This window comes from Microtus oregoni, unplaced genomic scaffold, assembly GCF_018167655.1.
Source record: "Microtus oregoni isolate MIOR12 unplaced genomic scaffold, Mior012 000031F_ref0000149, whole genome shotgun sequence".
Classification (NCBI taxonomy): Eukaryota; Metazoa; Chordata; class Mammalia; order Rodentia; family Cricetidae; genus Microtus; species Microtus oregoni.
The window spans coordinates 19,543,973-19,560,233 of NW_024543090.1; the positions used below are offsets into that span (position 1 = coordinate 19,543,973).

At 43.7% G+C, this 16,261-nt stretch overlaps 1 protein-coding gene across 1 annotated transcript in view; it reads right to left on the reverse strand.

Annotated features, from left to right (window-relative positions):
• Fsip1 (fibrous sheath interacting protein 1) overlaps positions 1-13,743 on the reverse strand; it is a 111,881-nt gene extending 98,138 nt beyond the window's left edge. Inside the window, exons 1-4 of the mRNA XM_041679212.1 lie at positions 13,612-13,743; positions 12,074-12,254; positions 9,797-9,960; positions 8,403-8,496 (exon numbers count right to left, since the gene is read on the reverse strand). Coding sequence (XP_041535146.1) covers positions 8,403-8,496; positions 9,797-9,960; positions 12,074-12,254; positions 13,612-13,743 — 571 coding nt within the window. The remainder of the gene's footprint in view (positions 1-8,402; positions 8,497-9,796; positions 9,961-12,073; positions 12,255-13,611) is intronic.
• Positions 13,744-16,261: the final 2,518 nt, after the last annotated feature.

The following is a 16,261-nucleotide window of genomic DNA, read 5'->3' on the forward strand; positions in this document are numbered from 1 at the left end:
ACATACCACAGCTGTTTCTGGAAAAGTCAGTGTGGCTCCCAAGTTGACATGGCAGTCATCATCACATGAGCCCTGGAAACAAACTGCAAAGGACAGCCAGACAGCACTTCCTAGACACAAGTGAACATGCTAGAGCATCCCATTCTCTGTTGGTGACCCAGGCAGATCCCCGCGCTTGTGACACAGGCAATATACACAGTCGGTAACAGAATTATGTTTTCCTCTTTATTTTAGGCCTCCAAGTTGAAGGTTTTAAAGCTATAGTCAGCCATTAGCAGAATGCCTTTGAGCTGGGCAGGATGGCAAAAAAAAAATACCTGCAATTTCAGCAATAGGGAGAAAACTCAAGAGGTCCAGGAATTCAGAGCAAATCCAAGGCCAGTCTGGGCCACATAAAACAAAGCCTGCAAGATGGCTCCATGGGCCAAGGCACTTGCACGAGCCTTAAGACCTGAGCTCCATCCCAAGTAAAGGTGGAGGGAGAGAACCAACTCCACAAAGTCCTCTGATCTCCACACATGCGCGATGCAGGTACTCCCACCTACCTGCACACACACACACAGAGAGAGAGAGAGAGAGAGAGAGAGAGAGAGAGAGAGAGAGAGAGAGAGTTTTTAATTTAAAAGAGAGAATATATTTGGGAGACTCATGGAAGTTAGAAACTTCCATGTTAGCTAAGCTCCATGCAGAAGAAAGGACACTGCAATGTTAAACATTTTTTTCTCTAGCAGTGATTTTTTTTATGTTTTCATATTAACTAATTTGATCATAATGTATCTTTGTCCTGGCCAGTTTTACATCAACTTGACACAAGCTAGAGAGTCATTGGAGAAGAAGGAATCTCAGCTGAGAAAATGTCTCCCTTAAGGTTGCTTACAGACAAGTACATGGGAAGGCCCAACTCACTGTGGGTGGTACCATCCTTTGCATGTGGTCCTGGTTCTATAAGAAAGCCATCTGAGAAAGCCATGAGGAGCAAGGCAGTAATCATCACCCCTCCATGGCTTCTGCATCGGTTCCTGGCTCCAGCACCCGTTCTGCTTGACCACCTGTCTCCCCTCACTGGTGTGATGTGACCACCTGTCTCCCCTCACTGGTGTGATGTGACCACCTGTCTCCCCTCACTGGTGTGATGTGACCACCTGTCCCCTTCACTGGTGTGATGTGACCACCTGTCTCAAAGTTCTGCTGCTGTAACTTCTCACGGTGACGACTGCAGCGGGGAACTGGGAACTAATTCTTTCTCCCCTAAATTGCTTTTTGTCAGGATATTTTATCACAGCAACAAAAATGCAGCTAGAAGAGATATGGATCAATAGAATGAAATATTATTCACAACAAACAAAAGACTATCTACCGTGACAGCAAAAGGCATGAGTATGTACTTCTGAGTGAAAGAATGAAGTCAGGAAAGGTTTTCACTGAAAATTCCAATTCTACGACATTCTTGAAAGTGTATTAAATAAAGCCAGAAGGTTGGGGAAGAGAGGAGAGTTGAATGAGGGTTCACACATGAGTTCTTTTAGGGCAATTAAACTATTCTAGATCACTCAGTAATTGTGAATGCACGGCACCGTGTCTTTTTAAAAAGCATTTACCACCAGAACATAAAGAACAAAAATCAACGTTCGCAGATCTTTTGAAAAACTCACTAAGAGACTGAGGAATCCTGCATATGAAATGCAGAAATGTGGCGAGACCATCCAGATATACAGCAAATGCGAAGTGCAAGCTTGTGAAATAGAATCAGATGAAAAGGTGCCCAAACTCTCTCTCTCTGAAAAATGGGGCCTGAAAGACCAAAGGCAACAGGAACTAAACATGAGGACTACATTGCAGGTGACCAAAGTGTCTTCTATGGGTTAGTGACACTGTCTGTGTGCTGTGCAACTGAAGAGTTAAGTAAGGAGATGGCAGAGGGTGAGAGAAGGCTAGAACATGACAGATAAGCAAGAGGGTTAGGCCACATGGTCCACGTGGGGTGGTGGAGTACAGGCAGACACATGAGTGTGTACAAACTCAATTTTGGGTCATACAGAGAAGGCTACATATAGGCACACTTACAGACATGTCCATAAGGGGTTAGTACACACACACACATTTCTTTTCCTAGTGGAAATTGCACCTGGCATCCAGATGCTGATGTTAAATGCCACTCTTCAGTGACAGGAATCGGGGCTCCTTGGAGACAAGCCTGATTCGAAGCTTGGGTTGGAAATATAGAAGAAATCAAAACGAGAAGATATGCCTGGCAAGAGACACAGAACAAATCCCACAGTGACAGAAATGAGGCAAAGGGAGGCAGGTACCAGCTAAGAGACCATCGCGTGGCCAAAATGGGAAAGTGGAGCCAACCCAATAAAGTTCACTGAAATCTACCTCAAAGTATAAAATCAAAACCCACTTTTATCAGTCTAATGCTGATACAGATGTGCATGAGTAAAAGAGAAACAGATCCATCTCCCCTGCAGAATAACACGGAATAATGTAGGCCCATGGGCTGCCCGCAGTGAGGCAAAGCTAGGCTCCCCACTCCTCAGATGGAGACTATGCATAGTTTCTTCCTCATAAAAGCAACAGTTGGCCAGAGGGAAAGGGAGTGACTTTACAAAAACAGAAAACTCAGACCAACACTGCCTCAGCCAGGGAGGGATGTGAGCATCGACAGCGCGGTCGGTACGCAAGCTAACACCGTGATGTAATGAAAATGGCACGCTAACCCTGCCATCCTCGCCATCTTTTTCCCAAGAGTGTGCAATTCAGTCTGATCATGAGAATATCATGAGCTCAACTCCAACTGGTGGATAAGCTACAAAATGCCAGACCAGTGTGCCTCAGCACTGCCAAGATCATCTCAAACAGGAAGCAGGAGAAGTGTCACAACTAGGAGCTGACGAAGGAGGCTAATGTAACGCGTGGAATCCTGGGACAGGAAAAGAAAATTAGGTAAAAACTAAAGAAATGTGAATAAAGTGGATAGAGTTGGACTCTTCTTAATAAGATCATACCAAGCCTGGTTCACTTCAAACATACCACACTCACAAAAGGTATCCCTGAAGGGGTGGTGTAGACAGAAAAAAAAAATCTCTGTACCATGCTTGTAATTTTTCTGCCAATTTGGAGCTATGCTAAAATTAAAAGGCTTATTTTTTTTCTTAATTCCCTCTTATTTTTTCAAGTAGGGAAAACCAAGAACAAAATTAGACATAGTGAGAAGACACACAAAACGGAGAATGACTAATAAGATACTGATCTGAGATGCTGCGTTAGTGGGGCTTTTCTTATTGTGTACGTGGAGACTTTAAGTCTAGAGTGAGGGAGTCCTGCCCAAACTGACTCCAGAAGAACCAGCAAATGGGAGGACAGTGGGCATGAGAGGTGTCAGGAAGAGTCAGAGAACCAGCAAACAGGGGGATGGGACGGTGGGCATGAGAGACACCGGGGAGAGTCAGAGAACCAGCAAACAAGAGGACGGAGGACATGACAGATGCCGAGAAGGAAACAGTCAGAGAATGCCTCTAAGATGATCTGAGCCAGATGGGTTTCCCAGTGAAATTGTTCAGACTTTCAGGGAACAGATAATCCCCATGTTATGTAAACTGTTTCAAAGCATAGAAATAAATGGGTGGCCATGACCACTCATTTTCTGAAGCTGACATAACAAAGCACATACACCCCCTATTCGCACTCCCACCCTCAAACTACAACATCTGTGCAAGCACATACAAATGCTCACACAAGTACACACACACACTACTCCCACTCCCACCCTCAAACTACAACATCTGTGCAAGCACATACAAATGCTCACACAAGTACACACACACACTACTCCCACTCCCACCCTCAAACTACAACATCTGTGCAAGCACATACAAATGCTCACACAAGTACACACACACACTACTCCCACTCCCACCCTCAAACTACAACATCTGTGCAAGCACATACAAATGCTCACACAAGTACACACACACAAACACCCACTACTCCAATTCTCACCCTCACACTACAACATCTGTGCAAGCACATACAAATGCTCACACATGTACACACACAACCTAATCCTGCCGCATTTTGTTTCTACTTGTTTACTTATTTGTTTATTTATGTGCATAGATGTGTATATATGCTGGGCATGCTCAAGTCACAGTGCACATGTGGAGGTCAGGGGACAACTTAAGGGAGCTCCTTCTCTCCTTCAGCCATGCAGGTTCTGAGATGGAACTCGGTTTATCAGGCTTGGCGGCCAGTACCTCAACCCACAGAGGCATCTCTCTGCCTCTAATCCTGCTTTATAGAAACAAAACTTCTGAATAAATCTGAATAAATTCAATCATTCAAATCGGTACCAACTAAAATAATAATCTTCCACAAGCAAGAAGGGTTGACCTAGGAGTAAAAGATAGATTCATTGTTTAAATCTGTTAATTTAAAAATGTTAATTTTATCAAGAAAGAAATCCATAATAATTTAATTAGATGTTGAAATGGGTTGAATAATCTTCAACACTAAACCTATGGTTAGTGTTGAGAATGAGAACAATACAAAAAAGTAACATTCTTTTCTGGTTGATATGTTTAAAATTAACAAAATCCAAGGCATACAACTAAAGATAATCAGAATGAATAGCATCATATAATTAATTATAAAATATTATGCAATCAAGTATAATTAAAAATTACAATATAGTTAATCATAAATTTATAAAAACTCTTTTCTCCATATCACTTAGACCTTGGGGAAATATGCCAAAGTAGTCCCCAGTTGAGGTAGCAATAGCAAAGAGCTCTACAAAATCAATAAATCTGCTAATAAATATGTGAAACCTGCCAATTCCCTGGTACACGAAAGAGCCTATGTTAGACACCATATTCTTTTTACTATTGTCTAGTAATCACGGAAATGCTAACTATAACCCAATCTATTGAGTACTCATTCCCAGTACTAAGGGATACAAGCTGCCTCGTTGTAAGGACACATATGTATTCTACAGTGGAATTCATGAGAAACCTAAGAAGTCTGTCAAAGGTGAGCAGGGAACTAAGATCTCCCAGGAAGCGCTGTGAGTGATTTTAGGAGGTGCCTCAGGCTCCTCCTCGGAGCCTTCAGATGGCCATCAGCTTGTGGCAAGAGGAAACCTCGTCAGAACCGCCCAGCCACACTTCTCCAAATGGATGAAATTCCAAGAGAAGATTTGCTTGTTTTTTAATATACTAGGTTATGAGGTTAATTTGTTATACACAACAGGTAAACTAATACAGTTATACCACAGGGAAATAAGGATAGCAGGGAGAGAAAGAGAGAGAGAGAGAGAGAGAGAGAGAGAGAGAGACTAAAACTAAATGGTGTAGGAGAGAAATGCTGAAGACTAGACTCCTAAGAGAAGAAAAAGCGAGCTGCTGCCGGACAGAACGGAGTCGCCTCTGAGGAGCTGTTACTCAGGGAAGACCTCTAGGAATCAGGCGGCACTAACTGTAGGTGCATAATTTAAATTCAAGACAAACTAGGTCCCCTGCTAAGAGCTTTGGGCCTTTAAGAACGGGTTGTGACTAAATGCTGCCACCCAGTGGCTGATGTACAAATATTTGGCACTCCTGTGGTCACAGCAAGGGAAGACCCTACTTTCCTAAGGACACAGACACTCTCTGTGGTTAGACATCAGTGTGCCAGCTAATTTTATGCCCACTTGACACAAGCTAGGAAGAAGGAAATCCTAATTGAGAAGCCTCCGTCACTCAGCCTACTTTCGCATTCTGAGTTCTATTACACTGCCCAACTGCCCCCCTCAGTGCTGCCTTTCCCCTTCTCCTGGGCCATTTTCTAGTTCCCTGACCTCTGCACACACTCACTCCCACATAAACACACACATATAAAAAGTAGGATCTAGGATCAGTATAGGAACAAGGAAGTGTACTCTTTGTCTTTCTGAGACTGGACGACCTCCCTGGAAATCAGCTCCTTTCTGGAAAACTTCACTTTTTTTTTTACTGCTCAATAAAACCCAATGTGTGCATAAACTGCCTTCTCATTATATGTTCACCTTTCGATGGACAGCCAGACTGATTCCTTTTCTTGATGTTGTCAATAGAGCCGCAGAAAACGCAATCATGTGTGTATTTCTACATAAGAACAGGAGTCTTTGGGGCAGATGCCCAGGAGTGGTGTCGCTGGGCGATAGGGCAGTCCTGGTTGGACTTTCTGAGGCTCTTTCACCCTAATTCCACAGTGGCTTCACCAGTTTATACCCAGACCAGTGAGGAAGAGTTCCTCCTTCCCCACATCCTCCCCAGTACCTGTCATTTGCTTTCTCTAGGACAGTCACTCTGAGAGTGTGTGAGACAGAATACCTAAGTCATTTTCATGGATATTTCTGCAGTGATTAAGGATGCTGAACACCATTTTCATGGATATTTCTGCAGTGATTAAGGATGCTGAACACTTTAATAAATATTTACTAGTCATTTGTACTTCTCCTTTTGAGAATATCTGTCCTGGCCAAAAAAAAAAAAAAAAAAAAAAAAGTGTCTCCTGGTCTGCAGGCTCTCTGTTCTGTTCAGTTTGTAGTTAGTTCCTTTCATTGTGTCAAAGATTTTAATTTATTTGAATATATATTTGTTCATTTCTCATGTGCATGTATGTGCATGTGTGTGGTATGGAGAGGTCAGAGGACAACTTGTAGGATCAGTTCTCTCCACCTACCAAGTGGATTCTGGAGCTTGAACCCAGGTCTTCAGGCTTGGATGCAAGTGCCTTTACCCACGGAGCCATCTCATTGGCCCATCAAGTGTTTTTAGTTTCTCAAAATCCCATTGTCAATTCTTGGGTCTATTTTCTATGGTATTGGGTTCCATTCAGAACACTCCTTCAATGCCTGTATCCTAAAGTGTCCCTAGCAGTTTCAGTGCTGTGGGTTTAAACTAGGGACTTGGATCTGCTTTGAATTGATTTTTGTGTGGGATGAGAGACATGGGTCTAGTCTCATTCTTCTGCAGATGGCTATCATGTTTTGCCAGGACTAGTCATTTAACAGGCTGTCCTTTTTCCAGCGTATGTTTTATCACTTTCATTAAAACCAGCAGAGACTTGGAAAAGTTCACTGACAAAGAAGTCCCTCAATCTAGATGGGGCAATGCAGACGGAGCACCCAGACTCTTAGGAGAAAAGTCTGGTGCACAATAGTAATGAGCATACCTAAAGCTTTAAGCAGGAACATTAAAGTGCCATATCTTTAAATGCTATTTCATCACAGAAAAGGCAATATGCATGCTGGGAGAGATATATTTAGCAGAAACACTGACAACAATAAAAGAAATTCTTGGCTGGAAAAAAAAAACAATCATTCAAGGTTCTGAGCTCTCAGTGCTGGACCCAGAAAGGAGCAAGTGTGAAGAGACTTTCTCCCTCAAACCACACCTCCACCAGAACTCTTGCAGGAGCCTGAATCAGGCATTTCGGTTCTGAAATGTTAAACATTCCCTTTGTAAGGACAAAAGGAACCCAGCCTTCTCACAGAACTCAGAGGCCCTGCTTAGAGCAGCCCTACCCACACAAAACTGGAGTATCACATATGTGACATGTGGAAGGGGAGTCTGAAACAATCCTGCTGTAAAAGAAGGGAGAAAAGGAGGAAGGATAGGAGAGACAGGGAAACAAAAAAAATCAAAGAAAGAAAGAAGCAAACTAGCTGGCCTCTAAAGGTAGGGCTGTGAGATAACAAGAAATAGGCAAACCAGCAATAGATTTTTACACGGGGGTTGCACAGGACTGAGAGATCTCTGGTGAGACCTTGCTGTACACTTAAAAGATTTGCCACTCAAATTTGTTTAATAAAATGCTAATTGGCCAGTAGCCAGGCAGGAAGTATCGGTGGGGTGACCAAACTAACAATGATGGGAGTCAGAGGAGTCTCTCCAGCCAGACACAGAGGGAGCAGGAGATGAATGTGTTATACTAATAAAGGTGCCATCATGTGGCAAAGTGTAAATAAGAATATGGGTTAACTTAAAGAATAAGAGCTAGTTAGGAATAAGCCTCAGCTATTGGCTGAGCATTTATAATTCATGTTCAACCTCTGAGTTGGTTATTTGAGAACTGGTGAGCGGGAAAGAAACATCTGCTTACAAGACCTCAGCAGGGAGAGGACTGAGGTTATGAAGTAGCATCTAGAGGATCTAAGAGGACAGGAAATGAATGCAAAGACATCCTGGGCTGGCTTCAGTGTTTCCTCTGCCCTCTCCCTCTCTCCCCTGAAAACACTAAAACAAACCTACCCTCAGACACTTCCCTCCAGTCCTATCTAATGCGATCATCTCTTCCTCTGAAATGCGCCAACTCACAGAGAAAAGGGGCAGCACACGCCAACCTGGGATAAGAGGGCTTAGCGGTCTCCCTCTGCTTACCAGCTGTTCCTGCAGATTCCGAAGTCAAACACAAAAACTTTTTCGTGTTTTCCAACTCCTTGACATTTTCCAAGTCTTCAGTACTTTTTGCAGACTGATGGAAGAAGAGTTTAAGTTTAAATATGAAAAAGAAAGGTAAAAATACCTGTCCGTTCTTATTTCAACCCAGTTCTCAATTGGGTATATACACAGAGGGGTCATTCATTTGCATTCCTTTGCCTAGGAAATCTGCTACAATTTCCTGTTTCTCCAAAATTCCAGAAAAGAACTTACATACATAGTGTTATAGTTTAAAGTATCTTCATATATGTGTATACGTGTGTGTCTATATATAGAGAGAGAGATGCATAGATACATACAAATATATATTGAGTTACGTGTGTGTGTGTGTGTGTGTGTGTGTGTGTGTGTGTGTGTATTGAGTTATCCACAGGTATCCCACCAAACTGAAATTTCAAAATTGTCCTCATGTTTTATTATGCTTCTAATTGTAATTCTTAGTTTTATACAAATTAAAATTTGTTTTGTGTTTCAGCAGAAAACAGACTCACTTTTTCTGCTAAATTATATAAAATCATCCTCTTGTTTAAATTTGACAGCAGTTTCTCTGCTCACCCAGATGGTCTTCCCAGGAGGCCCATAAACGTATCCCTGCTCACTCCATTCTGACTCTTACTGCTTAGGGAGCTTCCTCTGAGGTTAGCCTGTGGCAAGGATGGCTGTCAGCAAGGGCCGTGTGCTACACAGAATCCCTTTCTCACAGTTGCTCTCCTCTGAGTCAGTGGCTCTGAGACTGTGCCAACATTTGTTCATCCGCAACCTCTTGATGCTATGGAGAACAAGAGACCAGCAAAGGCCACATTAAGTTGAAATCAGGCTCCAGAAATGCGGCAACAGGGAGGCAAATGGAGCCCAACCCAGGCTGAGGCCATTTGTAACTTCTCAGGAGAGTCTGGGCAGCACGTTATGTAGTGAGCCCTGCGACTCATTTGTCCCAAAGGGTGACTTAATCAACAACACCAATAATGACTTAATGTTTTGTGAGTGCTTGTCTATTTCTCTCCAAACTATAAACTCAAAAGAGAAAAAGCAGATATACATCTTTGATAAAAATCGTCATCACATCCCTTCCTACTCAGATGCTAGCAAGAGAGGTTTGCTGGGCTTGCCCACAGGTAATGAGTGTGTCAGAAGGCTGAAATGTCACAGCTCAATTATCCTCTCTGGCTCCAGAAAATATCCATCCCAACACACACACATGCGCGCGCGCACACACACACACACACACACACACTCACACTGCGACCACTTTTGCGAAACATATCAATAAGGCAGAACCACATCACCACCACCACAGGCCACACTTTTCTTACTATTCGAGGAAACTGACTTACAGTTCTCATCTTGAGTTCTTCCCACAGCTTAATCCTCATTTCTGCACCTTGCTTTTTAACTTCCTTCTCTCTGCTTTGTCTTTTGGCCAGTATCTTATCCAGTCTGTGCATCTTACGAATAGCGTTTAGGAGCTGAGCATCTGGCTCTTCCAGCTTGGAATCATCTGCATTGTGTTAAAGGGAGAAATCGATGTGAGGTTTGATAAAACAGCAAAGCTTTGCTTTGATTTTACTTCTTGTTCTTTCATTCAACCAATACCATTGGCCAATGGTAACACCTAATACATTTAGTATCAAGTACAAACTTCATGGACAAAGTGATTTCTTGAGAGTCTTCTCATATAACCGTCCGATCACACTGAGAGGCAGACATTTATCTCTGTTCTACAGTGGGACCGCAGGACCCTTTAAAGGGGTAGTAAGTTATGGCGCTGGGCACAGAAGTGGTTCTCTTATGATTTTAAGACCCAAGTTGTTTCTCCTCCATCCTGCGAGATTGTTTATATCCAAACCTGCAAAATCCAAAGTAAAGACTGAGACATGGACGCTCTTTTAAACTGTTTCAGACTAACTGAAAGAGGAGACAGGTACCAGAGAACTCCAGTAGAGGGCAGGTCACGCTGGGTAGGTATTCACACAGAGTGGGTAAACACACTGATTCCACATCCACACACATGCCTTTTTCTGCTCTCTCTCGCTCTCTCTCTCTCTCTCTCTTTGGTTTTCTGAATCACATAAAGATGTTTGTGACAGCCGGGTGGTGGTGGCGCACACCTTTAATCCCAGCACTCGGGAGGCAGAGGCAGGCGGATCTCTGTGAGTTCGAGACCAACCTGGTCTACAGAGCTAGTTCCAGGACAGGCTCCAAAGTCACAGAGAAACCCTGTCTCAAAAAACCAAAAAAATAAATAAATAAAATAAAAAGATGTTTGTGACAAGACGATAACAGGTGATATCTTATTTGAAATGAAGGACTTTAGAGGTTTTCTCATTCAGGGCTTAACTGACAACATAACAACTAATGATAATCACAGCACCTGTCATGGGTAGACTTGCCCAATGGGCACAATGCAAAGTGATTTACTCATATGCCCTGGCCAGGCTCATGCAGCCCAATGCATTCTCTCTTCCTTTTGATTAGTAAACTGAGGCAAATTTGTATCTGAATTACATGCATATTCAAAGTGTTCTAACTAGTAAACAAACAGTAAGCTCCACCCACATGTGTCTGACTCCATAGTGTGAGCACTTAGCTACCAGCTACCCCCTCAGTTACCCCCTGTGAAAACTGACAAACTCCAGTACTAAGTCTTAGGACTTCCAGGTCAGATCATTTGAAAAGGAGCGTCATGCTAAGTGAGAGCCCAGAGTCAGTGATGTTTGCCTATAACGTACATCTCTACCTTTTTAAGAGAAAAAGAGAACATCAACCTAATAAAGAGGTTACTAAGATGATGCTGTTTGCAAACTTCAAATACAATAGCTTCTAGTTTAATTCCCAGCTACCAGTCCTGGCATTCTCAGGCTCACGGTCCATAGTTAGTTCATATGCCAGGTCATATTTTGAACAAACTCACACAATATGAAAAAATATATAAAGAGATGCTGGGCACAACCCCGTTAGCTGTGTAACAACTGCAGCCCCGTACAGTTTGGTGCCAGGTTCTGGAGTGGCAGTTCAGCCCAAGCAGCCAACTCACCATTACTTCTGGATCATCACTCCCAGAGCGTTTTACCAGGGCAGGAGGCCAAAATGCAGGTGGCACCTCAGTGTGGGATTAAAATAGTGTTCACCTCCCAGGGTCTCTGCGAGAGTCTCGGAGACACCCACATCCCCAGAGGTCTGCAGCTCACAACTGAGAACTGCTGTTCTAACTCAGTCCGACCAGAATTAGTTCAATATCATGAGAAAAAGAGCTCCTAAGACATCAGGATCAGTCACCATCACTGGGAGTACCCTTAACGGGTACTTAGAAATGGCCTAACACATCTCATTCTGCAACATTAGCCATCAAAACCAACCCGTGAACCACGCCATGCAATACAGAAATACTCCCCCTTAATGAATGTAATATGAGCAAAATAATAATCTTATCAAGTAACATGTTTTGCTATATTTCTAAATGTATTCAAAGACTAAAAACATGATTAATTTCTTACCAAAAGTATGTTTCCTTTTTGGCTTATTGCTTATACTTAGCTGAAAAAGTATAGTTCTAATATTTTAAATACAGTATCTGCAATTATCATCAGCCAATCAACCAGGGATCACCACACCTGAAGGCTCGGGGACCATCGGTTGAGCCAAGTCCAGGTCTTCATCTGAGCCCTCTCTGGCTGGGTCTGTGCGCTCAGAGTCATCTGCCCACTTACAGTCATGACTATTTCTTCTTCCTTCCACACTACTGCTGGATGAATGGCCCTCCTTATTAGAATTCAACTTGTTGACCATGTCAATCTGAAAATAATTTCAACAAAAGAATTTCCAAATTACAATGCTCACACTCAAAGACACTTAAAAGGATAATATGTTTTCTTAAAACTTCACATATCGTAGCCTTTAACATTAATGAAAGCCCTATGGAGATGTGTAAATACCCACACCAGCACTGGAGTTCTAGAAACGTTAATGAAGTGCAACTTCACTGAAAATTAAATTGATACCATTGCCCCCCCATCTTAAGTAATATTGGGGAAGAGTTGAGACTGGCCCCAAAGAGCCTTGTTCGGGAGCCAGGAGCACTGCTCCCCGCTGTCCACAGCAGCAGCCCCGTCCCCTGGCCTGCTGCTGAGCAAGCCGAAGGACTCAGAAGTGGTTCTAAATTGTGAATGAGATCTGTTTCTAATGAGAGTCTTCTAATGAGACGCACATGCTGGGTGAATCTCACTCTCCTATTTTATTTCCACTCCCCTTTGCGCTTCAGCAAACTTCACTGTGAAAATAGCAGTTTGGCCCCGCCATGCTTTCCTGAGAGAGGGCAAAAAGGGACATTCTCAGATGGGTCAAGAGAAATCAGTTGCAAACCTCCAAAATCCACCGAAGACAAAGGGAGGCACAGTGAGGTGAACACACCCAGAAAGAGCTGAGTTCTCAAAGAAACTCTCTCCACAGAGGGGAGCCGTCTACTCCAGCCCCCCAGCCTCAGCCGCTGGGAGGGACCCACATGTGGGATACGCCACCACAGCGATGGGCAGCCCTAGGACCACTCTCAAGGTAAAAGGGACTCTAAGAATAAATGGACAAGTGCGCAACACAGGGTCTCTTCATAACACAGGGTCTCTTCATAACACAGGGTCTCTTCATAACACAGGGTCTCTGTTGTTAGGCACTGTGGCCAGCAAGTTAGCAAGCCAAAAGCTTTGGGGAGTTCTCCTGTCTCCAACACGCCCCCACCTCACCACAGACACACTGGACATACCGATGTACACTGGCACACCCAGATTTATGTGGTTCTGGGGGCTCAAGCTAAGGTTCTCACAGTACGTGGCAAGCAGTTTACCTGAACCATCTATTTTTAAATACTGAGCCATTTTCATAGTAAATATCAGTGGGTGTATATTAGATACTGGAATACAAAGTTTCCTTATGAAGCCAAACAACACACAACAAAGTTTAACACAGATTTTAAGAAAGCATACCCCAAAATAAAGAAGGTAGTGGGGAGGAGGAGAAAAGAACGTAGCATGCACATCCTGAACAATCTACGGAAAAGTCAGGAACCTGTGAATACCGTCTGAAGACAAAATGGGAGTCAACCTTGGTCTCCTCAATTGTTGTGGCAGAGAGCTCGATTCCTTTCCAAATGAAAGATTACCTTGAAGGCCCCTGGTTCTGGCGAGAGCACCTCCAGAGAAGCATTGGAACTTCTGCTGCCAGGACGTGATCGTGAACTTGAGGCTGGTTTTGAAATTCCATCTAGGTTTCCCTTTATAATATCCATTGACATCCTAAACCAAGCCAAAAGAATTAAGAGTGATTTAGAGGTCTAAATGTCTCCTTGATCAGTCTAGGCTTCCAGACAATGACTCAGAACATATTCACTACCACAGTCACATACTTAAGCAAGCGCTCCTCAGTGTCATCAAGAGAATCTTAGTACATGGATTATGCATCAGGTACCAACAGCAGTTAAAGCAGGATGCAGATGTGAATGCTGTCTCACTGTCTTGATGCAGGAAAACAAAAACAAAAATGTGCTACCTTGCTCTTCCGCAGGAGAACACTCCAAGGACACCTCTCTAACCCTAACCCCCCGCATCATAAGGACTTGCTAAGGCCTCCAGCCTGCCTCCTTCCAGCCTTCCTGCTCCAGATAGGTCACATTTTTTGGAGCGCTTTCCTCCACAGCACAGCCCTCATTTAATCAGCCCTCCCCTCCTGAAGTCCACAGTTTTGCTTCTGACCGACACAAGGGAACAGAACCTGCAGCCTTTATTACAGGACAGACTTGCTTTATCTGGTTGTGCTTTGTCAACTGCCTCCTTAACCACTTTGCATGAGACTCTCCACAGGCTGTCTTCATCATCGCCACTGTGTGTCTAGTGCGAAGTCTGGAAGTGAGACTAGCTCACACTGGGCAGAACGGCTTGAACTAGTGGGAGAAGACAAACACTGTGGATAGACCCTTCCAAACCATGCCCTTGATAACGACCCTTACAGATCCGCTGGGGATAGGGGAACAATATCATGCTGGAAATCAGAAGAAACTGAAAATCCCACTCAAATATGAATGAATATGTAGGCACAAAGACTGCAGTGTCCCTCCTCATCCTACAAAACTGCCTTTCATTCAGTTTGTGAGCCTCAGACTCAGAGTCCAAAGAGGCTCGGCACCCCGAAGGAAGCTCCGACATTGACGAGCTGAAGCTGCTCTTGGACTCACTGAGGAATGACATGGCCTGGCCTCCAGCTGCCCCGTGTGCCACTGCTGCTGACTGCAGAGAACAGTTGGCCAACCCTTCCCACTCAGCAACTGAAAGGCATTGATGTCAACATTATTCACACGGTGTAAAAGGGCCGGGGCTCGCTCAGGAAGGGCCTGACATGGTTACTGTGGGATGATGGATCACCCTGGCCCCGTCACGTCACCACCGAAAAGCATAAGTCACTAAAAGGCCAAATGTCTTCTCCATGCCCTTAGCATCCTGTCAAGGGGGACTTACTGCAGCCTGAGAGGAGTGGGGAGTGAAGCATGTGGCAGAGCCAATACGATACACATCCAAAAAAGGCCAGGGCACAGGGACCCAGCCGTGTCATGGATCAGTTAAAAGACCCCAGAAATCTTTCCATTTGCTTCAAAATCTGCTCTGTTACTATTATGTTCCCTCCCAAGCATATCAAATTAAATAAATCATGGTTCACAGAAAATGTAATTGACACAGACTGTCTGTGTATTTCACCATCTGGAAAAGAAGTCAGAATAAAGACCTTTGTTCTGGAAGCTTATAGATGTATTGTGTGTTTAAGGAACCACTTGTCACACAGAAATCCCACATGAAAAATGAAGAGCTGTACAAGAAAGCAACCAAACAGTGTGTGCTTAGTTATATGAGTACTGAGTATGGATTTAACCAATATCATGCCTTCACTGAGTGTATGGGGGTGGGGAACAGTATCCAAAAGGACGGGTGTAGAAGAATCTATTATAATAGGAAATTGGAGAGGATATCCAAAAATTGATAAAAGCCAAAACAAGAGCTAATTAAGAGTTCAAGATGGCTGCCTCCAGAGGCTGTGACCGGGAACTTCTCTATTCCACTTCACAGTTTAACACTTGGGCCATATTATTTTGGTAAAAGCAAAAGCTATTGCTAAAAGTAATATATAGTTGGCAAAGAAATCACTGATGTGCTAAGCATCATGGTGATTTGAATGCGAACACCCCCAGAAGCTCTTCCGTTGAACTACTTGGTCCACAAGTAAAGTAAAGTAAAAACGTTTGGGAAAGATTAGGAGGCGTAGCCTTATTGGAGGAGGTGTTTTGCGAGAGAGGGGGCACCCTCTGAAGTTTCAATAAACTCTCTTCATTCCCTCTTAGCTCTCTCTGCCTTCTACTTTCAGACCAAGACGTGGCTCGCAGCTGTTCCTGCTGCCATGCCCTTTGCTCTGCCGTCATGGACTCGCCCCTTCTGAGCCTGTAAGTCCATTGAAGGCTTTCTTTTACAAGTTGCCTTGGCCATGGTTCTTTGTCAGAGTAACAGGAAAGTAACTAAGACAGAAGCTGGTACCAAGGAATGGATAATTTCTGGGACAGATCTGACTATACTGTGTTTTGGAGGAACTGGAAGATTCCGGGACTCTAGACTAGGAAAATCATTGAACTTTGTAAGCGGAGCTTATCTGACCATCCTAGCAGGAGGGAGGAAGACAAAGGGCTGAGAGCATGTGGTCTGTGGAGGCCCACAAACCTCCAGAGCTTCCAGGGGGAACAAACAGTACTAGCCAACTGGGCCACAGCACATTCT